Below are 26,837 nucleotides of genomic sequence, written 5' to 3'. Positions count from 1 at the left end.
CTATCTTTCCTTCCATCCATTGACCTGCTCTAAACTCGCAATCTTCCTGATGTTTTTCTACCTGTTTATGGCTTGTCCTCTTTCAAAAGGTGAGTCTCACGAGATTCCACCCCCATCAGCACTTGACCTTAAAACTGTACACTTTTTGTTCTCAGTAGACCTTTCATTGTCGTAGTTTTTTGTTTTTCCCTTTAAACCAAGAAGATAGATAATACACTTGAGTGTTCTATCATGAGTAAGTATTGAAAATTCATATCGTGATATCATATCAATGTAATATTTCTAAACGTGGAAGAAGTTGGCCTCACACACTAATGTTGTTTTTATGAGAGCTTTTATTACCACCACTGAGACTATGATAAGTGAGGACCTGAAGATTATCCAACATTATGGTGAGGAAATCCTCCACTGATATAGCTGCCTCCGTTCATCTAAACAGGCAATGTATGTTCACAATAAGATGAATTCTTCAAGAAGGAAAGAATGTTAGCGCACTACAACACAACTGGGACCATGTATTCCTCATGTAATCGTCGGAAAGAAGAAAAGAAAAGAGAATTTGAAGGAAATTCTTGTATTTAGACATGATACAGGGACATCGGTTTAAACGGCGTGGTTTTCCACCCAGTCAGCAAAGTAGGAGACCTCTGTGTAGACTCCAGGGTAGTTGGGGCGAGCACATCCATAGCCCCATGAGACCACACCAGCAAGACGACCATCGCAGGCAAGAGGACCACCGGAGTCTCCTTGGCAGGAATCCTTTTCGCCATCACCGCCAGCACACATCATCGAGTCCAAGATCTTACTGGAACCGTAGGCATCGCGGCATTCACTGTCACTGATGACGGTGACGGTGACCTTCTGCAAGATGCTAGGAGAAGATCCTCCCTCAGTCAACGCTCCCCAACCAGTCACCTGGCAGTCACCACTGGCTACACCGGTTTCGAGGGGAATGCTTTTGACGTAGTCGTTCATGGTGAGGGGCTCGGCCAGCTTGAGAAGAGCAATGTCGTTGGTGGTTCTCCACGAGCTGTAGTCCTCGTGCAGGGTGATCTTCTCGACCTTGATGGACTGCTCATTTCCTTCTTCCTTGTCCAGATTGTGCTCACCAGCAGTGATCTGGGATTAGAAAATCATTACCATTACAGCCAGAAAAATAAAAGTGATGTGGTCATTCAAAATGAAGCACTACAAACACGCTCCTGTTTACTAAATAACATACCTGAAGACGCCTTGGGTTATCGTAGTCCTTTCCATAGACACAGTGTCCAGCAGTGACTATGTAGTTCTCACTGTACACTGACCCACCACAGAAGTGGAACACAAACCCCCATGTAGTATCCTGGAAGCTGATCTGGTAAGGGAACTCTCCGGGTGTGGCATCCTCCCCTCCAACAATTTTGTTCAAGCCCAAGCGGAGGCGGGGCCTGTTTGCGGGTACGGCTGCAAATACATCAAGAACATTGGTCAATTGTTTGAGAGAGTTTTTAGAAAGTGTCTACGTTTTTTGCGGTCAGTAATGTTTGAAGGAATCTGTCGCTATATCACATACCGAAGGCGCCGGCTACCAGGAGAGCGAAGATGAGGACCTTCATGATTGTAATGGTGAAGATGGAGCGTCCGACTCCTTTTTATCCGTGTCGCCGATGAGCCGCTCCTCCCACAAAGACCGCTCTATGGGAAAAACCCTCAGCATATCTCTTTCTTATCTAATTTCACTATAGATCTCGCCTAAACTTAAACTGTTGTGGTATAAAATCCATTGGTTATACACAACCTATGCAATATTGGTATGTTCGAGTTGTATATATATATATATATATATATATATATATATATATATATATATATATATATATATATATATATGTACATATATATATACATATATATACTCACACACACACACACATATATAGAACTTCGCCTTCATCTTTCCAGAAATTTTGTTTTAGTTAGGCTTATCGTACATCCACGTCCTTGCTGTGGATGTACTGTGTCTTGCTGCATTGCGTTTGATCCAGGGTAGTTGGCGGATGGAGGTATGACCCGTCATCCATGAGGAGCTGAGATGGAAGGGGTGGAAAGGGTGGTGGATGGGAGTGTGTGTGTGTGTGTGTGTGTGTGTGTGTGTGTGTGTGTGTGTGTGTGTGTGTGTGTGTGTGTGTGTGTGTGTGTGTGTGTGTGTGTGTGTGTGTGTGTGTGTGTGTGTGTGTGTGTGTGTGTGTGTGTGTGTGTGTGTTTACCAAATTGAACTATATACTATTATTATATCTAGCCTTACACATACTAACACATTCTCGTTAAAACCAACTAACCGATATTTTTAGGATGTCGTGTCTTCAGTAAAGTTATGCCTCTAGTGAAAGTGTACCCATGAACAAATACAAAATACATATATCTCATAGAAAAGAGATCCCCGAACTAAAGTGACAAACTCATTGAACAAAGAATGTAATTAGTGCAAAATTATTCTCATTGCAAAGAGAATGTACGTGCAAGTCAAAACATTTTTACATAGCTTTGTTGAACACATCCAAGATATGATAATATACGTAAATCACCCTTTTTGCCAATTCAAACAAATTTTACAAGTCAATGTCTCCCACTAGCAACTTCATAAATTATCATATATTCATAACATTTTTTTTTTTTTTTCAATTTACACGACCTTAAACCAAGGTACACGGACGTACTTTAAAAGGCTGGGAGGCAATGTAACCGTCACTAACCATCACCGACCATCCACGTGATCTACACACATGCAACATGGTACTCACCGATTTCCCAATCTCAAAACACTTGACTCAATGCAAAGTAAAACAACAACAGGACACCCCCTCAGTGTCACCACTCCAGATGCCTAATGTCACCAGACAGACCTTTTCATACCTACCCAATTACAAAACTTAATATATACACACCATATCTAGACACGCCCACCAACCATACAAATAACACCTATATAAAAAACACCCATGCCTATATTTGATAAGTAACACATCTCACGGCAATCCACAAAACATTACCCCTACCCCTTTATTAGGAACAGCTGTGCCGTTGAAGGTAGGGTTGCCGGGGTCAAGCCCCGGCACTAGGACTACCTAGGTCACGTACCTGGCAATAGGGACTGCCTAGGTCAAGTATCTGGCAGGAGGACTGTCTAGGTCAAAAACTTAGTTAGTAGAGGTAGGGAGGCCCTCTCCCTTTTCTCACATTGTACATAATCTTCGTACCTGAAAATAAAATCACAAAGCCCACCAGAGACTTTACCTCACCCGCTAAATCACCATTTCATGTAGCAAACCACATTTGTTTTCTTACAATATCAAACGGTGGTTTGAACAATTACCTGCCTCTTACCAGGGATTTAACACAGACCTCCTGATTCTGAAGCAGCAACGTTACACAACGTTCCACGTGGGTTCTATTTTTTGCTAAAAGGAAATGGAAGGAAATAGTAGATCATACACAGATATTTTGGGTCATTCCATACGACCGAATGCCAACCCCCAGTGGCTGCACCTCTAGATATGGGTGGATTTATTTAGTTATTAAGAAGGGTAGTGTGGACCAACATTGTCAGGTATTCATCGCTGGTCTCAATTTGAGACAAAAAAATCTACCAACAATTACATGGCACGAATAAGAAAACTAATATAGAACATTTTACATGGGAAAGAAAAATCCTCACCCTTCCCTTTCATCCCAGTTACATGTGTCCTTTTCATTCCCATTTCAACCATACGAAGATCCCATCTTATTACTCGCTCATCATTAGTGTCGGTTTAGACCCGTTCCTTCACTCATAGAACAATTTGTCGCTTCAGTTAATATCCTCTTCTGTGTGTCTCATTGTTATTCACACACATTTTTACTTGATCAACATCCTGACCACGTGTCCTTACGGTTTCATTCACCCTGTGCACCAGCCATTTCCTTGGTCTATCCTTTGTTCTTATTTCTAAAAGCACCGGTTCATTTATCACACGGAAGAATCTACCTCCAGCAATTACCCGGAAGTATCTACCTCCAGCAATTCTCATAACATAATCATGCTACCTTGGATTGAACTGACCTATTCTTTCTCTTAATTCGATTTGTGCCCAGGCCTTTCATGAATCCTATTTTCCACAAAGCTATCCTTTTCCCTTCCATGTCAGTTGAGCAGTAGTCGCCACTCAGATCAGGTCAACCGGGTAGCTCTTTCAGTTAGTGAAAATGGCGAGTGATTGTGTTACCGTGTTTAGCGCCGAAGAGATACAATCTCTACTTAGTAGAATTGAAGCCTTGGGGGATGCTGTTAAGTGCCTTAAAGTGGAGAATCGAGTTCTCCGCTCGAAGGACCAAAATACGGAAGACAAAATTAGTGATGAGCATGGATGGAATACGGTGAAAAATAAGATGCGGAAAAGTGGAAAAAAGTTCTCACCAGCCCCGCTGAAATGCAAGAACTCGTTTCAATTACTCGCAAATCTGCAGGAAGAAGAAACTAATGAAATCCAAGAGAAGAAGGGAAGGGCAGACGCTGGATCCCTACCCACAGGTAAGATTTTGGTAGTAGGAGACAGTCAAGTGAGGTACTTAGACAGGGCTATCTGCGATAAAGATAGGAAACATAGGACGCAGGTGTGTTTCCCCGGCGCGGGCATAGGAGATGTTAGAGATAGGATTGAAGAGTGTCTAGTAGGGGAAGGTAAGGACTCAGTAGTTTGCTTAAGTGCCGAGGGAAATGATATAGATAAGTTAGGGAGTGAGGAACTATTTGCGCGGTATCGGGATGCGCTAGACAAGATTAGAAATAGGGGAGGTGTTCCTGTTGTATGTGGAATCCTTCCGAGGCGTAGGGTTGGAGACATGTGGCATTCCAGGGCTATTGCAATGAATTGCAGGCTGGCAAAACATTGTAAGGCCAATGGATGGGCATTTGTCGACAACTGGGACCGCTTTTATGGTAAGAATCACCTATATAAAAGAGACGGGGTGCACTTGTCTCCCAGAGGATTTCGACTCCTTGCTGAATCCCTTGAGCGAGAAGTAGGCATCCTACAGGGTTTTTTCGGGGAGATTACGTGGGAGTAGGTGGGGGAAGTATCGGAATATAGTTTAGGCAATAGAAGCAACTTAGAGAGGGACTGTGAAAAGTATCACCAAAGCAGGTGGAGGGAAGATGAACTTAAGGTTTACTATACAAATAGCAGGAGCATAATTAACAAAATTCATTTGCTGCGAGGTAAAGCATGCGTAGAAAATTTCGATATTATAGCTATTACTGAAGCCTGGATCAACATGGCTGATAAACATTTCCTTCCGGAAATCGAAATAGAAGGATATAAGTTTTTTCATAAGGATAGGGTTGGCAGGAATGGGGGAGGTGTAGCACTTTTCGTTAAAAATACATTGAACTGTATTATCAACAATTCGATTAAGGAAGAGGACTGTATGGAATCTATTTGGGTAGAGATTACAGACAAGAATAAGAAAGTTATTATTGGCGTCTTGTATAGACCTCCTAACCTCAGCATTGAGCAGACTGATCTTCTGATTCATGAAATTCACAGAGCGTCCCAGTACAAAAACGTTGTGATCATGGGAGATTTTAATTATAGAAATCTTGACTGGGAAACTTTAACAGGAGATCATGAAGCGAAGTAATTCCTAGATGTGGTACAGGATAATTTCCAAAAACAAGTAATTACCGATCCTACGAGGGGACAAAATACCCTGGACTTAATTTTAACAAATAATGAGCACCAAATTAGCAGCGTAATAGTGGGAGATAGTCTAGGCTTTAGCGATTATCAAGAAATAAGATTTAATGTTATTTGGGAAAAATTAAAAAGTACGAATAACGTTCAAGTACCAGACTTCAGGAAAGCAAACTTTGACAGTATAAAAACCTATTTGAAACTGAATACGAAATGTCATGCGGACGTTTCAGACATTTTCGTTTCTCGTAGCGGGGCTGAGAGTCAGGTCGGTACCAAGAGCCGGGTCACGGAGGGTAATGTGCATACTTTAGGTCAGGTCATTTGGGGGTGAGGGCCCAACAGTCAGGTCAGCGATTTAGAAGAAATGTATAGCAATCTAACTGATCTAATTATTAATGCACAAAACACATTTATCCCCCTAAAGTCAATACGGAAAATAGTAATACTCCCAAATGGATGACGGACAGATTGAAACATGAGATCGGAATGAAAAGAGGACTTTACGTAAAAATAAAAAACGGGGAATCACACCTTAGATCAAGATATAACGAAATGGCAAAGCTGGTTAAAAGGAATACACGTACTGCGAAACGTAATTATGAAATCAAGGTGGCCAGTCAAGCAAAATCCAACCCAAAGGGTTTCTTTTACCTCTATAGAACAAAAAATAATAAAGAAAGAATAGAACCAATTAAAAACGATGAAAATGACATGATAGAATCGGAGGAAAAAATGAGTGAGGAGTTTAACAATTATTTTCTATCGGTGTTTACTAATGAGAGGTTAGATAAAGTACCTGACTGCGATCCGATTTACAGAGGGGATGAAGAAAGTAGTCTATCTAATATCAGCATTAGTAAAGAAGAAGTAGTCAAGCAGATTGAAAGACTTAAAGCTACAAAATCTCCGGGTCCAGACGAAATTTTTCCAAGAATGCTTAAGGAGTGTAAATTTGAAATCTGCGACCAGTTAACTGAAATATTCAGTAAATCGGTAGACACTGGTTTTGTGCCAACTGCTTAGAGGCAGGCAAACGTTGTTCCTGTTTTTAAGAAGGGAGATAGATCATCCATATGCAACTACAGGCCAATCAGTTTGACATCGGTTATAGGAAAAATGCTTGAATCAATAATAGTAAATAGACTCAGAGAACACATCGAAGGGCATAATTTAATTCGTGATTCACAGCATGGTTTCTCCAAGGGTGAGTCATGTGTGACTAATCTTCTATCCTTTTACACTCAAGTATATAAGGTGTCAGATAACAATGATAATTACGATGTTATTTACCTTGACTTTAGCAAAGCGTTCGACAAGGTGCCTCACCAGAGACTACTAAATAAAATCAAAGCCCATGGCATAGGAGGAAAAGTGTTAGAATGAATTAGAGCTTGGATTAGTAACAAAAAAAACAGCGGGTCACCATAAATGGAATAAAATCTAGGTGGGGCAATGTTACTAGCGGGGTCCCCCAGGGCTCGGTTTTGGGTCCCTTGTTGTTCATTATGTACATAAATGACTTAGACGATGGAATAAATAGTGATGTTAGTAAGTTTGCGGACGACACTAAAATAGGACGCCTAATTGGGTCAGGAGACGACGCAGAGATTCTGCGGGATGATCTTGATAAATTGTTAACATGGTCGGAGAAATGGCAAATGAACTTCAATATCTCTAAGTGTAGCGTGTTAAACGTGGGGCTACACAACCCCAAAAATAGATACATCTTAGATAACACGTTTTTAGAAAAATCTGAGTGCGAGAGGGACTTGGGAGTTCTGACTTCTGATGAGTCTGGACCTTAAAACCAGGAAACAGTGCATTAGCGCCAGAAATAAAGCTAACTGAGCATTAGGTTTCATTGCTAGGACGGTAACGAATAGAAGGGCAGAGGTAATTATTAAACTCTATCTAGCGATAGTTAGACCCATCCTTGACTATGCGGTACACTTTTGGTCTCCGTCCTACAGAATGGACATAAATTCACTAGAATCAGTACAGAGAAGAATGATCAAAATGATACATGAACTCGGAAATTTGCCTTACGAAGAGAGGCTTAGACACCTAAACTTACACTCTCTGGAAAGACGCACAGTGCGGGGTGATCTAATAGAAGTGTTCAAGTGGATCAAAGGCTATAACAAGGAAGATGCAAACAAGGTCATCATAATAAAACAACAGGGCAGGACTCGCAGGACAAATTTAGATTTAAGAAGGAAATAGGCAAGAATTGGTTTACTAATAGGGTGGTCGATTAATGGAATAAATTTAGTAATCATGTAGTAAGCGCTGAAACTATCAGTTGTTTTAAAAAACGATTAGACAACTTTATGGATGGGGACGACAGGTGGTGATGGATACGGAGCTGCCTAGTGTAGGCCTTATGGTCTCTTTCAGTCTCCTTTATTCTTATGTTCTTATGTTCTTATGTCAAATAAATCTTTACTTCTGGCACTAAACATTATTGGTCTGTACTTTACTAGTAAACTCGACTAGAATGAAAATCAACTTCTGCTAGAACAGCTTTAATGACATTAGGTGTTTGGTGCCGACCTCATAAGTTCAAGCTCATTTGTTTATCCTATACAGTGGACTTATTCATTCTTGTATGAAGGATTTTCTTATGTTTGGGGGTGATTGGCTTCACTCAATACTCTTGACTAATGTAAAAACTAAACCCTTCTCCCATACTTTTTTTTTTTTTTTTTCAAGCGACATTCATCTGCTCAGTACTTTCCAAAAGATTTCATCCCTACCTCTTCTATCACTTTATTATTCCTTCTCTTTTAAACTCATAGAATGGCTACCTCCTTTCCTTAAGAGGTCATGGAATATTAGACTTTCCAAAACATTTCACCCTTTTTCTGTGAAATTGCATTTTGCAAGAGTCAAGAGTTAACCAGTCCGACCTATCTTTCCTTCCATCCATTGACCTGCTCTAAACTCGCAATCTTCCTGATGTTTTTCTACCTGTTTATGGCTTGTCCTCTTTCAAAAGGTGAGTCTCACGAGATTCCACCTCCACCACCACTTGTCTTCAAAACTGTACACTTTTTGTTCTCAGTAGACCTTTCATTGTCGTAGTTTTTTGTTTTCCCTTTAAATCATGAAGACGAATAATACACTTGAGTGTTCTATCTTGAGTAAGTATTGAAAACTCATGTAGTGATGTCGTATCAATGTAATATTTTTAAACGTGGAATAAATCTGACCTCACATCCTAATATTGTTTTCATGAGGGTTTTTATTACAATCACTGAGACTATGATAAGTGTGGACGTGAAGATTATCCAACATTATGGTGAGGAAATCCTCCACTGATATAGCTGCCTCCGTTCATCTAAACAGGCAATGTATGTTCACAATTAGATAAATTCTTCAAGAAGGAAAGAATGTTAGCGCACTACAACACAACTGGGACCAAGTATTCCTCATGTAATCGTCGGAAAGAAGAAAAGAAAAGAGAATTTGAAGGAAATTCTTGTATTTAGACATGATACAGGGACATCGGTTTAAACGGCGTGGTTTTCCACCCAGTCAACAAAGTAGGAGACCTCTGTGTAGACTCCGGGGTAGTTGGGGCGAGCACATCCATAGCCCCATGACACCACACCAGCAAGACGACCATTGCAGGCAAAAGGACCACCGGAGTCTCCTTGGCAGGAATCCTTTTCGCCATCACCGCCAGCACACATCATCGAGTCCAAGATCTGACTGGAACCGTAGGCATCGCGGCATTCACTGTCACTGATGACGGTGACGGTGACCTTCTGCAAGATGCTAGGAGAAGATCCTCCCTCAGTCAATGCTCCCCAACCAGTTACCTGGCAGTCACCACTGGCTACACCGGTTTCGAGGGGAATGCTTTTGACGTAGTCGTTCATGGTGAGGGGCTCGGCCAGCTTGAGAAGAGCAATGTCGTTGGTGGTTTTCCACGAGTCGTAGTCCTCGTGCAGGATGATCTTCTCGACCTTGATGGACTGCTCATTTCCTTCTTCCTTGTTCAGATTGTGCTCACCAGCAGTGATCTGGGATTAGAAAATCATTACCATTACAGCCAGAAAAATAAAAGTGATGTGGTCATTCAAAATGAAGCACTACAAACACGCTCCTGTTTACTAAACAACATACCTGAAGACGCCTTGGGTTATCGTAGTCCTTTCCATAGACGCAGTGTCCAGCAGTGACTATGTAGTTCTCATTGTACACTGACCCACCACAGAAGTGGAACACAAACCCCCATGTAGTATCCTGGAAGCTGATCTGGTAAGGGAACTCTCCGGGTGTGGCATCCTCCCCTCCAACAATTTTGTTCAAGCCCAAGCGGAGGCGGGGCCTGTTTGCGGGTACGGCTGCAAATACATCAAGAACATTGGTCAATTGTTTGAGAGAGTTTTTAGAAAGTGGCTACGTTTTTTGCGGTCAGTAATATTTGAAGGAATCTGTCGCTATATCACATACCGAAGGCGCCGGCTACCAGGAGAGTGAAGATGAGGACCTTCATGACTGTAATGGTGAAGATGGAGCGTCCGACTCCTTTTTATCCGTGTCGCCGATGAGCCGCTCCTCCCACAAAGACCGCTCTATGGGAAAAACCCTCAGCATATCTCTTTCTTATCTAATTTCACTATAGATCTCGCCTAAACTTAAACTGTTGTGGTATAAAATCCATTGGTTATACACAACCTATGCAATATTGGTATGTTCGGGTTGTATATATATACAGTATATATATATATATATATATATATATATATATATATATATATATATATATATATATGTATATATATATATATATATATATATATGGTAATTTTGATGTTCTCTTAAATATATTTGACTATTATATTAATTTATCTAATTTATCATGAAAGAAAATTCATATATATTATAAAGATAATGTGTCTTAGCTATGATAGCTACCGTTCAGGAGATTTATTTTTTCTGCTGCCAGGATGTCCATTTGACTTTCTTATTGTCTAGATTTGGGGGTGGGATTTTATTTTAGAAATAGAAAAATTCCTAATATCTTGACAATCTTGAAAAAAACGACAAAGAAAACTATATATCCAAAAGTAAAAGCTTAAATTCAAGGACCTATCTTCAATGGTTGCCCACACAACACCAATAACCTAATACGGAAACTCTGAAAGCAGACAATACTAATTTTTTCACCATATTCTTGACTACGTAGATATCTGCATCCACAGATCAACCAGGAACGTCCTCAGAACTTCGCCTTCATCTTTCCAGAAATTTTGTTTTAGTTAGGCTTATCGTACATCCACGTCCTTGCTGTGGATGTACTGTGTCTTGCTGCATTGCGTTTGATCCAGGGTAGTTGGCGGATGCAGGTATGACCCGTCATCCATGAGGAGCTGAGATGGAAGGGGTGGAAAGGGTGGTGGATGGGAGTGTGTGTGTGTGTGTGTGTGTGTGTGTGTGTGTGTGTGTGTGTGTGTGTGTGTGTGTGTGTGTGTGTGTGTGTGTGTGTGTGTGTGTGTGTGTGTGTGTGTGTGTGTGTGTGTGTGTGTGTGTGTGTGTGTGTGTGTGTGTGTGTGTGTGTGTGTATTATTACGTCACCAGCTAGCAGGGCCAAGTGACTAGTCACTGATATATTGGCTCTTGCTTTGTGAATATGGAAGATCAGTTCACCCTATAGAGTCCACTGCAAGAAAAGCTCATCCTTTGTGGAACGAAGCATACTTTGTACCTCGCCTCTGTGGCTTAATCTAGTTTGGTATAATTATACGCATGATAAGAAATGTTTGTAGAGCTCTATAGCTGTTTGAATGGCTGTGGTTGTGAATGTATCATGAAAGGAGTGTAATTTGCCTGATACTGGTCCAACAGGGCTCTAATGTCCGGCCTTGCAAAGTGGAACTATGAAGCTATAAGCATGGTAAGAAATGCTTGTGGAGTTCTATAAGTATTTCAATGGCTGTGGTTGTGAATGTATCATGAAAGGAGTGTAATCTGTCTGACACTGGTCAAACACGGCTCTAATGTCCGGCCTTGCAAAGTGGAGCTATGAAGCTATTGTAACCGTCACTAACCATGGACGTGATCCACACATATGCAACATTGTACTCGTTTTTCTTAAGATCTCCAGTCTTCCAAAGCTCACCGATTTCACAGTTTCAAAACACCTGACTCAATGTAAAGTAAGACAACGACAGGACGCCCCCACAATGTCGCCACATGAGATGTCTAATGTCACCAGACAGACCTATTGAACCCTTTCTCATACATACCCCAGTCATATTACCGGAACTTAATATATATACACCATATCTAGCCACTCCCACCAACCATAAAACTAACCCCTATATAAAAGAACAGCTAATACAAACAAACACATACTACAAATAACGGATATAGAATATCAAACAACGTGTAAACATATCAAACCCCAGATATATAGAACTCAATAATTAAATAACAAAATATATCCCAGTGCATTTTAACACAATATACATAGGAGATATTTTTCATACTCATTCTATATAAGTATCAAAGACAATACACCTCTTAATTACAAGCTACATTATCACCTCTGCCATCATGTACTCAAATAACGAACATATATATATATATATATATATATATATGTATATATATATATATATATATATATATATATATATATATATATATATATATATATATATTTAACAGATCAATATCACATTTACCTTAGACAAAGTGTTCAATATAACATTTTCAACACAACCCCATCCAAACCCACCCTGCCCCGAAGGAGTCTCACAGGCAGTCACCCAAAGCCAACACATAATAAGATAAGACAAACCAACCAAAACATAACGACAAATTCCACAATCAGCAAATCCAACACATAAAACCATCCCATTATTCCACCTACAGACACAAAGACGTCATGCGTATCCATAGGCTACAAGGAACTCACGATTACTTACTTACCAAAACTCTTTCCCACTATATAAAAGGATCCTCTACTTCCTTCTGACCGTGACGCCCCGGAATAACATACAATTACATCAAACTCAAAACTATACTAATTCCATCTATTGTCAACATGATATTACCATCTCCAATACATTTGTCGATACTCAACTTACAAAATATTACCACCTTACCAACTCAACTCTAAAACGATATAGCTCAGACAAACCCAACCTAGATACGAAAATCACACAAATTTCAGGAAAGACACATTCTCAAAACTTTCCACTCAAAGACGACCAATATATAATCATTTCATACCACAATCTGAACCCATACATGTAATAAATATCTCCATCTCAAACTTATGTTTTTTTTTTTTGTTTTTTTTTTTTACTCAAAGCTTAACTGCTTTGAATAAACAACAAAAGCCACAGATTTCCATAATCTATGTACAATACTGATTATGGGTACAGCAACATCATTTACAGAAATAACAATTTCCCACAAAAATATAGCAAATAACCATTCATAATCCTCGGCGAAACAAATATTATTAACATTTAACTCAAAACACAATGAACCAAAATTAATAAGACAACAGTCCACTCAACTTTTGCAACTTCTCACAGAAACAACCAAAAATATAAATCTCAAATTCCTACACTATAATCCTATCTATAAACGGATATCTCCTTGTCTATTGTTATATATATGTATATATATAAATATAAACATATATATGTATATATATCTGTGTGTGTGTGTGTGTGTGTGTGTGTGTGTGTGTGTGTGTGTGTGTGTGTGTGTGTGTGTGTGTGTGTGTGTGTGTGTGTGTGTGTGTGTGTGTGTATGTATTTACCAAATTGAACTAAATACTATTATTATATCTAGCCTTACACATACTAACACATTCTCGTTAAAACAAACTAACCGATATTTTTAGGATGTCGTGTCTTCAGTAAAGTTATGCCTCTAGTGAAAGTGTACCCATGAACAAATACAAAATACATATATCTCATAGAAAAGAGATCCCCGAACTAAAGTGACAAACTCATTGAACAAAGAATGTATTTAGTGCAAAATTATTCTCATTGCAAAGAGAATGTACGTGCAAGTGAAAACATTCTTACATAGCTTTGTTGAACACATCCAAGATATGATAATATACGTAAATCACCCTTTTTGCCAATTCAAACAAATTTTACAAGTCAATGTCTCCCACTAGCAACTTCATAAATTATCATATATTCATAATTTTTTTTTCAATTTACACGACCTTAAACCAAGGTACACGGACGTACTTTAAAAGGCTGGGAGGCAATGTAACCGTCACTAACCATCACCGACCATCCACGTGATCTACACACATGCAACATGGTACTCACCGATTTCCCAATCTCAAAACACTTGACTCAATGCAAATTTAAACAACAACAGGACACCCCCTCAGTGTCACCACACGAGATGCCTAATGTCACCAGACAGACCTTTTCATACCTACCCAATTACAAAATTTAATATATACACACCATATCTAGACACGCCCACCAACCATACAAATAACCCCTATATAAAAACACCCATACCTATATTTCATAAGTAACACATCTCACGGCAATCCACAAAACATTACCCCTACCCCTTTATTAGGAACAGCTGTGCCGTTGAAGGTAGGGTTGCCGGGGTCAAGCCCCGGCACTAGGACTACCTAGGTCACGTACCTGGCAATAGGGACTGCCTAGGTCAAGTATCTGGCAGGAGGACTGTCTAGGTCAAAAACTTAGTTAGTAGAGGTAGGGAGGCCCTCTCCCATATCTCTCATTGTACATAATCTTCGTACCTGAAAAAAAAATCACAAAGCCCACCAGAGACTTTACCTCACCCGCTAAATCACCATTTCATGTAGCAAACCACATTTGTTTTCTTACAATATCAAACGGTGGTTTGAACAATTACCTGTCTCTTACCAGGGATTTAACACAGACCTCCTGATTATGAAGCAGCAACGTTACACAACGTTCCACATGGGTTCTATTTTTTGCTAAAAGGAAATGGAAGGAAATAGTAGATCATACACAGATATTTTGGGTCATTCCATAAGACCGAATGCCAACCCCCAGTGGCTGCACCTCTAGATAAGGGTGGATTTATTTAGTTATTAAGAAGGGTAGTGTGGACCAACATTGTCAGGTATTCATCGCTGGTCTCAATTTGAGACAAAAAAATCTACCAACAATTACATGGCACGAATAAGAAAACTAATATAGAACATTTTACATGGGAAAGAAAAATCCTCACCCTTCCCTTTCATCCCAGTTACATGTGTCCTTTTCATTCCCATTTAAACCATACGAAGATCCCATCTTATTACTCGCTCATCATTAGTGTCGGTTTAGACCCGTTCCTTTACTCATAGAACAATTTGTCGCTTCAGTTAATATCCTCTTCTGTGTGTCTCATTGTTATTCACACACATTTTTACTTGATCAACATCCTGACCACGTGTCCTTACGGTTTCAATCACCCTGTGCACCCGCCATTTCCTTAGTCTATCCTTTGTTCTTATTTCTAAAAGCACCGATTCGTTTATTACCCGGAAGAATCTACCTCCAGCAAGTCTCATAACATAATCATGCTACCTTGGATTGAACTGATCTATTCTTTCTCTTAATTCGATTTGTGACCCAGTCCTTTCATGAATCCTATTTTCCACAAAGCTATCCTTTTCCCTTCCATGTCAGTTGAGCAGTAGTCGCCACTCAGATCAGGTCAACCGGGTAGCTCTTTCAGTTAGTGAAAATGGCGAGTGATTGTGTTACCGTGTTTAGCGCCGAAGAGATACAATCTCTACTTAGTAGAATTGAAGCCTTGGGGGATGCTGTTAAGTGCCTTAAAGTGGAGAATCGAGTTCTCCGCTCGAAGGACCAAAATACGGAAGACAAAATTAGTGATGAGCATGGATGGAATACGGTGAAAAATAAGATGCGGAAAAGTGGAAAAAAGTTCTCACCAGCCCCGCTCAAATGCAAGAACTCGTTTCAATTACTCGCAAATCTGCAGGAAGAAGAAACTAATGAAATCCAAGAGAAGAAGGGAAGGGCAGACGCTGGATCCCTACCCACAGGTAAGATTTTGGTAGTAGGAGACAGTCAAGTGAGGTACTTAGACAGGGCTATCTGCGATAAAGATAGGAAACATAGGACGCAGGTGTGTTTCCCCGGCGCGGGCATAGGAGATGTTAGAGATAGGATTGAAGAGTGTCTAGTAGGGGAAGGTAAGGACTCAGTAGTTTGCTTAAGTGCCGAGGGAAATGATATAGATAAGTTAGGGAGTGAGGAACTATTTGCGCGGTATCGGGATGCGCTAGACAAGATTAGAAATAGGGGAGGTGTTCCTGTTGTATGTGGAATCCTTCCGAGGCGTAGGGTTGGAGACATGTGGCATTCCAGGGCTATTGCAATGAATTGCAGGCTGGCAAAACATTGTAAGGCCAATGGATGGGCATTTGTCGACAACTGGGACCGCTTTTATGGTAAGAATCACCTATATAAAAGAGACGGGGTGCACTTGTCTCCCAGAGGATTTCGACTCCTTGCTGAATCCCTTGAGCGAGAAGTAGGCATCCTACAGGGTTTTTTCGGGGAGATTACGTGGGAGTAGGTGGGGGAAGTATCGGAATATAGTTTAGGCAATAGAAGCAACTTAGAGAGGGACTGTGAAAAGTATCACCAAAGCAGGTGGAGGGAAGATGAACTTAAGGTTTACTATACAAATAGCAGGAGCATAATTAACAAAATTCATTTGCTGCGAGGTAAAGCATGCGTAGAAAATTTCGATATTATAGCTATTACTGAAGCCTGGATCAACATGGCTGATAAACATTTCCTTCCGGAAATCGAAATAGAAGGATATAAGTTTTTTCATAAGGATAGGGTTGGCAGGAATGGGGGAGGTGTAGCACTTTTCGTTAAAAATACATTGAACTGTATTATCAACAATTCGATTAAGGAAGAGGACTGTATGGAATCTATTTGGGTAGAGATTACAGACAAGAATAAGAAAGTTATTATTGGCGTCTTGTATAGACCTCCTAACCTCAGCATTGAGCAGACTGATCTTCTGATTCATGAAATTCACAGAGCGTCCCAGTACAAAAACGTTGTGATCATGGGAGATTTTAATTATAGAAATCTTGACTGGGAAACTTTAACAGGAGATCATGAAGCGAAGTAATTCCTAGATGTGGTACAGGATAATTTCCAAAAACAAGTAATTACCGATCCTACGAGGGGACAAAATACCCTGGACTTAATTTTAACAAATAATGAGCACCAAATTAGCAGCGTAATAGTGGGAGATAGTCTAGGCTTTAGCGATTATCAAGAAATAAGATTTAATGTTATTTGGGAAAAATTAAAAAGTACGAATAACGTTCAAGTACCAGACTTCAGGAAAGCAAACTTTGACAGTATAAAAACCTATTTGAAACTGAATACGAAATGTCATGCGGACGTTTCAGACATTTTCGTTTCTCGTAGCGGGGCTGAGAGTCAGGTCGGTACCAAGAGCCGGGTCACGGAGGGTAATGTGCATACTTTAGGTCAGGTCATTTGGGGGTGAGGGCCCAACAGTCAGGTCAGCGATTTAGAAGAAATGTATAGCAATCTAACTGATCTAATTATTAATGCACAAAACACATTTATCCCCCTAAAGTCAATACGGAAAATAGTAATACTCCCAAATGGATGACGGACAGATTGAAACATGAGATCGGAATGAAAAGAGGACTTTACGTAAAAATAAAAAACGGGGAATCACACCTTAGATCAAGATATAACGAAATGGCAAAGCTGGTTAAAAGGAATACACGTACTGCGAAACGTAATTATGAAATCAAGGTGGCCAGTCAAGCAAAATCCAACCCAAAGGGTTTCTTTTACCTCTATAGAACAAAAAATAATAAAGAAAGAATAGAACCAATTAAAAACGATGAAAATGACATGATAGAATCGGAGGAAAAAATGAGTGAGGAGTTTAACAATTATTTTCTATCGGTGTTTACTAATGAGAGGTTAGATAAAGTACCTGACTGCGATCCGATTTACAGAGGGGATGAAGAAAGTAGTCTATCTAATATCAGCATTAGTAAAGAAGAAGTAGTCAAGCAGATTGAAAGACTTAAAGCTACAAAATCTCCGGGTCCAGACGAAATTTTTCCAAGAATGCTTAAGGAGTGTAAATTTGAAATCTGCGACCAGTTAACTGAAATATTCAGTAAATCGGTAGACACTGGTTTTGTGCCAACTGCTTAGAGGCAGGCAAACGTTGTTCCTGTTTTTAAGAAGGGAGATAGATCATCCATATGCAACTACAGGCCAATCAGTTTGACATCGGTTATAGGAAAAATGCTTGAATCAATAATAGTAAATAGACTCAGAGAACACATCGAAGGGCATAATTTAATTCGTGATTCACAGCATGGTTTCTCCAAGGGTGAGTCATGTGTGACTAATCTTCTATCCTTTTACACTCAAGTATATAAGGTGTCAGATAACAATGATAATTACGATGTTATTTACCTTGACTTTAGCAAAGCGTTCGACAAGGTGCCTCACCAGAGACTACTAAATAAAATCAAAGCCCATGGCATAGGAGGAAAAGTGTTAGAATGAATTAGAGCTTGGATTAGTAACAAAAAAACAGCGGGTCACCATAAATGGAATAAAATCTAGGTGGGGCAATGTTACTAGCGGGGTCCCCCAGGGCTCGGTTTTGGGTCCCTTGTTGTTCATTATGTACATAAATGACTTAGACGATGGAATAAATAGTGATGTTAGTAAGTTTGCGGACGACACTAAAATAGGACGCCTAATTGGGTCAGGAGACGACGCAGAGATTCTGCGGGATGATCTTGATAAATTGTTAACATGGTCGGAGAAATGGCAAATGAACTTCAATATCTCTAAGTGTAGCGTGTTAAACGTGGGGCTACACAACCCCAAAAATAGATACATATTAGATAACACGTTTTTAGAAAAATCTGAGTGCGAGAGGGACTTGGGAGTTCTGACTTCTGATGAGTCTGGACCTTAAAACCAGGAAACAGTGCATTAGCGCCAGAAATAAAGCTAACTGGGCATTAGGTTTCATTGCTAGCACGGTAACGAATAGAAGGGCAGAGGTAATTATTAAACTCTATCTAGCGATAGTTAGACCCATCCTTGACTATGCGGTACACTTTTGGTCTCCGTCCTACAGAATGGACATAAATTCACTAGAATCAGTACAGAGAAGAATGACCAAAAGGATACATGAACTCGGAAATTTGCCTTACGAAGAGAGGCTTAGACACCTAAACTTACACTCTCTGGAAAGACGCACAGTGCGGGGTGATCTAATAGAAGTGTTCAAGTGGATCAAAGGCTATAACAAGGAAGATGCAAACAAGGTCATCATAATAAAACAACAGGGCAGGACTCGCAGGACAAATTTAGATTTAAGAAGGAAATAGGCAAGAATTGGTTTACTAATAGGGTGGTCGATGAATGGAATAAACTTAGTAACCATGTAGTAAGCGCTGAAACTATCAGTTGTTTTAAAAAACGATTAGACAACTTTATGGATGGGGACGACAGGTGGTGATGGATACGGAGCTGCCTAGTGTAGGCCTTATGGTCTCTTTCAGTCTCCTTTATTCTTATGTTCTTATGTTCTTATGTCAAATAAATCTTTACCTCTGGAACTAAACATTATTGGTCTGTACTTTACTAGTAAACTCGACTAGAATGAAAATCAACTTCTGCTAGAACAGCTTTAATGACATTAGGTGTTTGGCACCGACCTCAGAAGTTCAAGCTTATTTGTTTATCCTATACAGGGGACTTATTTACTCTTGTATGAAGGATTTTCTTATGTTTGGGGGTGGTTGCCTTCACTCAATACTCTTGACTAATGTAAAAACCAAACCCTTCTCCCATACTTTTTTTTTCAAGTGACATTCATCTGCTCAGTACTCTCCAAAATATTTCATCCCTTCCTCTTCTATCACTTTATTATTCCTTCTCTTTTAAACTCATAGAATGGCTGCCTCCTTTCCTTAAGAGGTCATGGAACATTAGACTTTCCAAAACATTTCACCCTTTTTCTGTGAAATTGCATTTTCCAAGAGTCAAGAGTCCACCAGTGCGTCTTATCTTTCCTTCTATCCATTGCCCTGCTCTAAACTCGCATCTTCCTGATGTTTTTCTACCTGTTTATGGCTTGTCCTCTTTCAAAAGGCGAGTCTCACGAGATTCCACCTCCACCACCACTTGTCTTCAAAACTGTACACTTTTTGTTCTCAGTAGACCTTTCATTGTCGTAGTTTTTTGTTTTCCCTTTAAATCATGAAGATAAATAATACACTTGAGTGTTCTATCTTGAGTAAGTATTGAAAACTCATGTAGTGATGTCGTATCAATGTGATATTTTTAAACGTGGAATAAATCTGACCTCACATCCTAATATTGTTTTCATGAGGGTTTTTATTACAATCACTGAGACTATGATAAGTGTGGACGTGAAGATTATCCAACATTATGGTGAGGAAATCCTCCACTGATATAGCTGCCTCCGTTCATCTAAACAGGCAATGTATGTTCACAATTAGATAAATTCTTCAAGAAGGAAAGAATGTTAGCGCACTACAACACAACTGGGACCAAGTATTCCTCATGTAATCGTCGGAAAGAAGAAAAGAAAAGAGAATTTGAAGGAAATTCTTGTATTTAGACATGATACAGGGACATCGGTTTAAACGGCGTGGTTTTCCACCCAGTCAACAAAGTAGGAGACCTCTGTGTAGACTCCGGGGTAGTTGGGGCGAGCACATCCATAGCCCCATGACACCACACCAGCAAGACGACCATTGCAGGCAAAAGGACCACCGGAGTCTCCTTGGCAGGAATCCTTTTCGCCATCACCGCCAGCACACATCATCGAGTCCAAGATCTGACTGGAACCGTAGGCATCGCGGCATTCACTGTCACTGATGACGGTGACGGTGACCTTCTGCAAGATGCTAGGAGAAGATCCTCCCTCAGTCAATGCTCCCCAACCAGTTACCTGGCAGTCACCACTGGCTACACCGGTTTCGAGGGGAATGCTTTTGACGTAGTCGTTCATGGTGAGGGGCTCGGCCAGCTTGAGAAGAGCAATGTCGTTGGTGGTTTTCCACGAGTCGTAGTCCTCGTGCAGGATGATCTTCTCGACCTTGATGGACTGCTCATTTCCATCGTCGTAGTCCAGATCGTGCTCACCAGCAGTGATCTGGGATTAGGAAACCATTACCATTACAATAATAGAAAAATGCAGTGATACGATCATTGAAAGTGAAACGCTACAAACACGCTCCTGTTTACTAAATAACATACCTGAAGACGCCTTGGGTTATCGTAGTCCTTTCCATAGACGCAGTGTCCAGCAGTGACTATGTAGTTCTCACTGTACACTGACCCACCACAGAAGTGGAACACAAACCCCCATGTAGTATCCTGGAAGCTGATCTGGTAAGGGAACTCTCCGGGTGTGGCAGCCTCCCCTCCAACAATTTTGTTCAAGCCCAAGCGGAGGCGGGGCCTGTTTGCGGGTACGGCTGTAATAACATCAAGAACTTTGGTCAATTACTTGCCATCTTTTATACAAGAACATTTTTTTCAAGTAGCAACAATGGAAAGAATCAGTCACTCTGTCCCATACCGAAGGCGCCGGCTACCAGGAGGGCGAAGATGAGGACTTTCATGACTGCAATGGTGAAGATGGAGCGTCCGACTCCTTTTTATTCGTGTCACCGACGAGCTGCTCCTCCCTGTATGGGAAAAACCTTCAACATATCTCTTTCTTATCTAATTTCACTATAGATCTCACCTAAACTTAATCTATAGTGGTATAAATTCCATTGGTTACACACAACTTATACAATATTGGTATGTCCATGGTGTGTATATATATATATATATATATATATACATATACATATATATATATATAAATACATATATATATTATATACATATATATATATATATATGTATATATATATACTGTATACATATATATGTATATATATATTCTGTTAAAAACGACAGCAAAAGAATTATTCATTAAATTTTTCCGTGAGCTCTCAAGCTTGCGAAAAGTAGATTTCTGATAGGGGGAAAGGGAGTAAATCAAATTTCCAAAACTCATAGGAAACAAAAGTTATAATGAACACAAAAAATACAGCACACAGTAAACTAAATATAAGAAAAGACAAAGAATACAGCAAAAAACAAAATACAAGCAGAACAAATTTCAAAACGTTTCGCAGATCTTTCTGCATCCTCAGTTGATGTGAATAAGAATGAAAAAGGGAGCATATTTAAATTTATCTTGGAAGCCATCTGGATAAAGGAGCTGCAACCTGCCATTAATAGGCAAGTAAATTACTTCGCCCTCCTCCCTAGCATGAAACCTGTTCGGAGGAGCCAGATGGGCAATCCCAAGAATTCGGGGTCTCCTCCACAGAGACTTCCCATTCCCCGCCAAAGTGAAGAACATCCTGCCATTCGTCGTTCCCAAAGACTGAGAAGCAGATTGGCGCCGAACCCTGGAGTGACCTTTCCGAGTATTGTTTCCGCCAACCTGTGATCTCTCCGAGTGTTCGTGCTCATACGGGTGACCTCCCCCAGTTTCTACACGGTGTCTTCTCCCCGTGCTTTTCTCTTCATTTAAATATGCTTCCTTTTTCATTCTTATTTAAATCAACTGAGGATGCAGAAAGATCTGCGAAACGTTTTGAAATTTGTTCTGCTTGTATTTTGTTTTTTGCTGTATTCTTTGTCTTTTCTTATATTTAGTTTACTGTGTGCTGTATTTTTTGTGTTCATTATAACTTTTGTTTCCTATGAGTTTTGGAAATTTGATTTACTCCCTTTCCCCCTATCAGAAATCTACTTTTCGCAAGCTTGAGAGCTCACGGAAAAAGTTAATTGATAATTCTTTTGCTGTCGTTTTTAACAGAATATGCATCAGAGAGAATCTCCTGCCACGCTTCACCAATATATGTATATATATTACAAAGGCGGAACATGCCGACAGGAGACCTTTTGATCCATATCTAGGTCGGATGCGAAAAAAAATCATAATAATAATAATGAATAAATAAAAACTATAATAATGTAAATAACAAATGAAATACATAAAGTCATAGGTATGGTTAAATAATAAACAAACAGGTAAATAGAAAATAATAATAAATTGACATATAACTAATAATAAATGAGAATCAAACAGACAAATGATAACAAAACAAAAACAAATCATATAAAATAAATGATAATCATCACAGCAACTTTCTTTCCCCGTTCCCTCCATTCTTATTATTCAATCTCAAGCATGTGTATCTCAACTTGTACTCGAAAAAGCTGTAATAAGCCAAACGTTGTACAAATAAAGGCTCCATCCTCATATGGTGAATGACGCGGTAGTTCATTCCTTCCCGCGATATTCTCGCATCTCTTTCGGTCTTTGAGATCGTAAACGGAATCGTAGATTACGATGATGGAACGACGCATGGGTGGTTGATATTTGTATGTACCTAGTTGTATTACACGGAAGGGGAACTATACTCGTAGTGACCGTCTTTGCATCTCTCAGCGTCTAGTTTGTTCTTAAATTCTTGTATGGTGTTTGCACATACTATTGTTTTGTCTAATTCATTCCAGATATCTACCACTCTGTGTGGAAATTTTTATTTTTTCAGATCTCTTCTATAACTATCATTTTTGAGTTTCTTTTCATGCACCCTAGTTTTTTTTTATCACACTTTAATCTAGTTTGTTCTAAAATTCTTTTATGCTGTTTGCACATATTATTGTTTTGTCTAATTTGTTCCAGACATCTACCACTGTGTGCAAAACTATTTTTTTCAGATCTCTTCTGTGACTATCATTTTTTAGTTTCTTTTCATGCCCTCTAGTTTTTCTTTTATCCCACTTTCATTAAGTGCAGGGGGAGACGAGTTGTGCTCTTGCGTCAAGGTAAGGTTTCAAACTCTGTCTCCTTATGATAGTTTCAGTTACTTTGTAAGTATTGGGGGGAAAAAGTATTACATTGTTTAACATTACGCACATTTACACCCATCCCCCGGCCGGTGGACCAAGAATATTATTACTATTTTTTTTTTTTTTTTTTTGTATTTGATAAGATTATATATACATATACATATACATACACACACACACATACATATACATATATATATATATATATATATATATATACACATACACGCATGCATGTATATACATGTATATATGTATATATATGTATACATATTACATATATATATATACATATATATATATATATACACACATATATATACATATTTATGACAATACATTGTGCTGTTATACACACACGCAGACCCACACGACACAAAATAATACACGTCGACCAGTTACACTTAACATAATTTAGTACACTTCCTAACGTCAATATAAAAAAAAAATATCAAATACTTCGATGCTAATTTTGCTCAGTTTTTCAGCTCCCCGCCCATCACAAAAAAGAGGAGAGAAAAAATGCAAAAATGCAAAAATACTTGCAAGTAGACGTCACCTGCTTTAAGAAAACATCTCTCTTCGCTTTTGTCCTTCTCGCGTCTGGCAATCCGACCATTACCAAGCCACTGGCAGAAGTTGCCGAGAATATTGAAGTGTGGAAGACAAATGAGTGGAAGGGCGGTGAGCTAAACACAGAGAACAGTTGGAGTTTTATTCACTGACGTTTCGTCCTTACCAGGACATTCTCAAAGTACATGCAGTCTCAGAAAATGAACAGCTTATATAATCCATCCTTCCCGTGTTAGCTGCTGGATCGACCTGATAGAGACATCACCAAGGAGATTCGGGTTCTCCTTCTGAAAGAGAAGAACCCGAATCTCCTTGGTGATGTCTCTATCAGGTCGATCCAGCAGCTACTACACGATGACCTGAATTATAAAAGTTACCATGCCCGCACTACTCCTTGGGTTACTCGTCGGCAAGTTGTTAAACGTCTAAAATTTGCCAAGAAATATTCAACATGGACAGATGAACAGTGGAAAACAGTCTTCTGGAGTGACGAATCGACTTTCACAGTGACTGGCACCCCAGCAGCTAAGGTCTACCGCAAGCCTGGTAATGACACATTGAAACCTCGCTTCACGAACGTCAAGCACCCTGCCTCGCTTATGGTTTGGGCAGGATTTACGTATTATGGTGTTGGCAAGCTCGTTGTACTCCCTGCTAATGAAAAAGTAAATTAGTATAACTATTTGGAGTTATTGACTGACTATCTTCCTGACTGTTTTGAGGAGACCAAGGCCGAGGTTTTTATGCAGGATGGAGTACCTGCTCACACGGCCAAACTTGTGACAGACTGGCTAAGAGACTGTGAAGTGAGTTATATTAAAGACTGGCCGGGTAACAGTCCCGATATTAACCCGATAGAAAACCTTTGGGGTTTAATGAAAAGAAAATTGCGTGACATGGACACCTCATCAGTGCCACGGTTGGAATCCGCTATTCGCCAGCTCTGGGCCTCCATACCTGAAACAACCCTCCATAACCTTCTTGGCACTATCAGTTCCAGGACGTCTCCAGAAGGTGATACAGAGGAAGGAATATTCATTTTAACCAATTTCTATATGTAAGTACCATAACTTGCATTATTTCATATATTTTCACATGCAAACTAACCTTCATCTTCAGTTTACGGGTTTCATTAAGGGCGGCGTCATTACTTTCGGCGCATACTGTATATATATATATATATATATATATATATATATATATACATACATATATATGCATATATATATATATATATATATATATACATACATATATATGCATATATATATATATATATATATATTGATAAGAACACAGGTACGTGTGTTCACTTATGCAAAGTAGACCACTTGGAAAAAGAAACTAACAAAGCAGAGCGCTTTCGTATATTACATCTTTAGTGCAAAAAGTACATAGTTGAACAGAAATACGTAGGTTATATATATACATGAAGAAGGAACAAGGACAGTTTACATAAGAGTAGAGGACATTTACCACCTGGAAAGCTGTAAGTCAAGTCGCAAGGGTCAATGCATCCCACTAATGAGGGAGGGGGGACATTAGGTCACAGTCGCAGAGTTACATTTTACCTTATTATTATTCTTTTGTTTATTTATTGGTAGATAAAACTTCCCAACCAAAATCATCTTTCAGTTATCATAATGCCATTTCAAGAAAAAAATTGTTAAGTGCCACAGAATTATTAAAAAGATTTAACGTAAACATAATTTTCAAGAATAATAGTACAGTAAAACATATGCTCATCAACAGTAGTATTAAAGATAAAAAAAGGATGCATTTATAGAATTCCTGGCAAAACGTGTAATCAATTTTACATAGGTCAAACTGCCAAACCCTTAAGCATCAGGATTGAACAACATAAGAAAAATGTTAGGGATGGTAATAATTCCAGTGGAATCTTCAAACATGTTCAATTAAATGATTATCCTGTTGATTGGGGTAATGCCCATACCGTCTATCACACCAATGATATAATAGTAAGAAAATTAATAGAGTGCACTTTGATCCATACCACCAGTGATCAAAATAAAAACTTAAACAAAGGCTTATATAAACTTGACAGTTTTATCTGTCAAGAAATAAGCAAAAGAATAATAAGGTGAAATGTAGCCCTGCGACTGTGACCTGATGTCGCCCCTCCCTCATTAGTTTTACGCATTGACCCTTCCGACCTGACCCACCGCTTTCCAGGGAGTCAATAGCCTCTACTGTTATGTAAACTGTCCTTATTCCTTTTTCATATATATATATATATATATATATATATATATATATATATATATATATATATATATATATATATATATATATATATATAAACTATGTATATCTGTTCAATTATGTACTTTTTGCATTAAAGATGTAATATACGAAAGCGCTCTGTTTCGTTAGTTTCTTTTTCCAAGTGATCTACTTTGCATAAGTGAACATACGTACCCGTGTTCTTATTGGCATATATATATATATATATATATATATATATATATATATATATACGTATATATATATATATATATATATAAATTCAATATCACATTAA

At 39.1% G+C, this 26,837-nt stretch overlaps 3 protein-coding genes across 3 annotated transcripts; all 3 read right to left on the bottom strand.

The window, feature by feature from the left end:
- Positions 1-577: 577 nt before the first annotated feature.
- Positions 578-1,619, bottom strand: LOC143034891 (trypsin-1-like). Its single transcript, XM_076201234.1, has 3 exons — positions 1,553-1,619; positions 1,223-1,443; positions 578-1,119 (listed from the first exon to the last, which is right to left on the bottom strand). Exons 1-3 carry the CDS (start codon positions 1,593-1,595, stop codon positions 604-606), a joined length of 780 nt encoding a protein of 259 aa, XP_076057349.1. The 5' UTR covers positions 1,596-1,619; the 3' UTR covers positions 578-603.
- Positions 1,620-9,197: 7,578 nt separating this feature from the next.
- LOC143034890 (trypsin-1-like) lies at positions 9,198-10,215 on the bottom strand. The gene is made up of 3 exons (XM_076201233.1): positions 10,173-10,215; positions 9,843-10,063; positions 9,198-9,739 (listed from the first exon to the last, which is right to left on the bottom strand). Exons 1-3 carry the CDS (start codon positions 10,213-10,215, stop codon positions 9,224-9,226), a joined length of 780 nt encoding a protein of 259 aa, XP_076057348.1. The 3' UTR covers positions 9,198-9,223.
- Positions 10,216-20,406: 10,191 nt separating this feature from the next.
- On the bottom strand, positions 20,407-21,450 carry LOC143035007 (trypsin-1-like). Its single transcript, XM_076201399.1, has 3 exons — positions 21,378-21,450; positions 21,053-21,273; positions 20,407-20,948 (listed from the first exon to the last, which is right to left on the bottom strand). Exons 1-3 carry the CDS (start codon positions 21,418-21,420, stop codon positions 20,433-20,435), a joined length of 780 nt encoding a protein of 259 aa, XP_076057514.1. The 5' UTR covers positions 21,421-21,450; the 3' UTR covers positions 20,407-20,432.
- Positions 21,451-26,837: the final 5,387 nt, after the last annotated feature.

Source organism: Oratosquilla oratoria, chromosome 18, assembly GCF_046742065.1.
Source record: "Oratosquilla oratoria isolate Oo_2021 chromosome 18, ASM4674206v1, whole genome shotgun sequence".
In the NCBI taxonomy this organism is placed as follows: Eukaryota; Metazoa; Arthropoda; class Malacostraca; order Stomatopoda; family Squillidae; genus Oratosquilla; species Oratosquilla oratoria.
Note: the sequence above shows the minus strand (reverse complement) of the source record. Positions and strands in the feature narration are given on the sequence as shown.

Bases quoted from the DNA above. Each gene is read 5' to 3' on its own strand.
- LOC143034891 (XM_076201234.1), bottom strand. From the start codon at position 1,595: ATGAAGGTCCTCATCTTCGCTCTCCTGGTAGCCGGCGCCTTCG. The intron at 1,444-1,552 runs GTATGTGATATA...ATGTATTTGCAG, and splicing joins CCTGGTAGCCGGCGCCTTCG to CCGTACCCGCAAACAGGCCC. The intron at 1,120-1,222 runs GTATGTTATTTA...TTCTAATCCCAG, and splicing joins ATAACCCAAGGCGTCTTCAG to ATCACTGCTGGTGAGCACAA.
- LOC143034890 (XM_076201233.1), bottom strand. From the start codon at position 10,215: ATGAAGGTCCTCATCTTCACTCTCCTGGTAGCCGGCGCCTTCG. The intron at 10,064-10,172 runs GTATGTGATATA...ATGTATTTGCAG, and splicing joins CCTGGTAGCCGGCGCCTTCG to CCGTACCCGCAAACAGGCCC. The intron at 9,740-9,842 runs GTATGTTGTTTA...TTCTAATCCCAG, and splicing joins ATAACCCAAGGCGTCTTCAG to ATCACTGCTGGTGAGCACAA.
- LOC143035007 (XM_076201399.1), bottom strand. From the start codon at position 21,420: ATGAAAGTCCTCATCTTCGCCCTCCTGGTAGCCGGCGCCTTCG. The intron at 21,274-21,377 runs GTATGGGACAGA...ATGTTATTACAG, and splicing joins CCTGGTAGCCGGCGCCTTCG to CCGTACCCGCAAACAGGCCC. The intron at 20,949-21,052 runs GTATGTTATTTA...TCCTAATCCCAG, and splicing joins ATAACCCAAGGCGTCTTCAG to ATCACTGCTGGTGAGCACGA.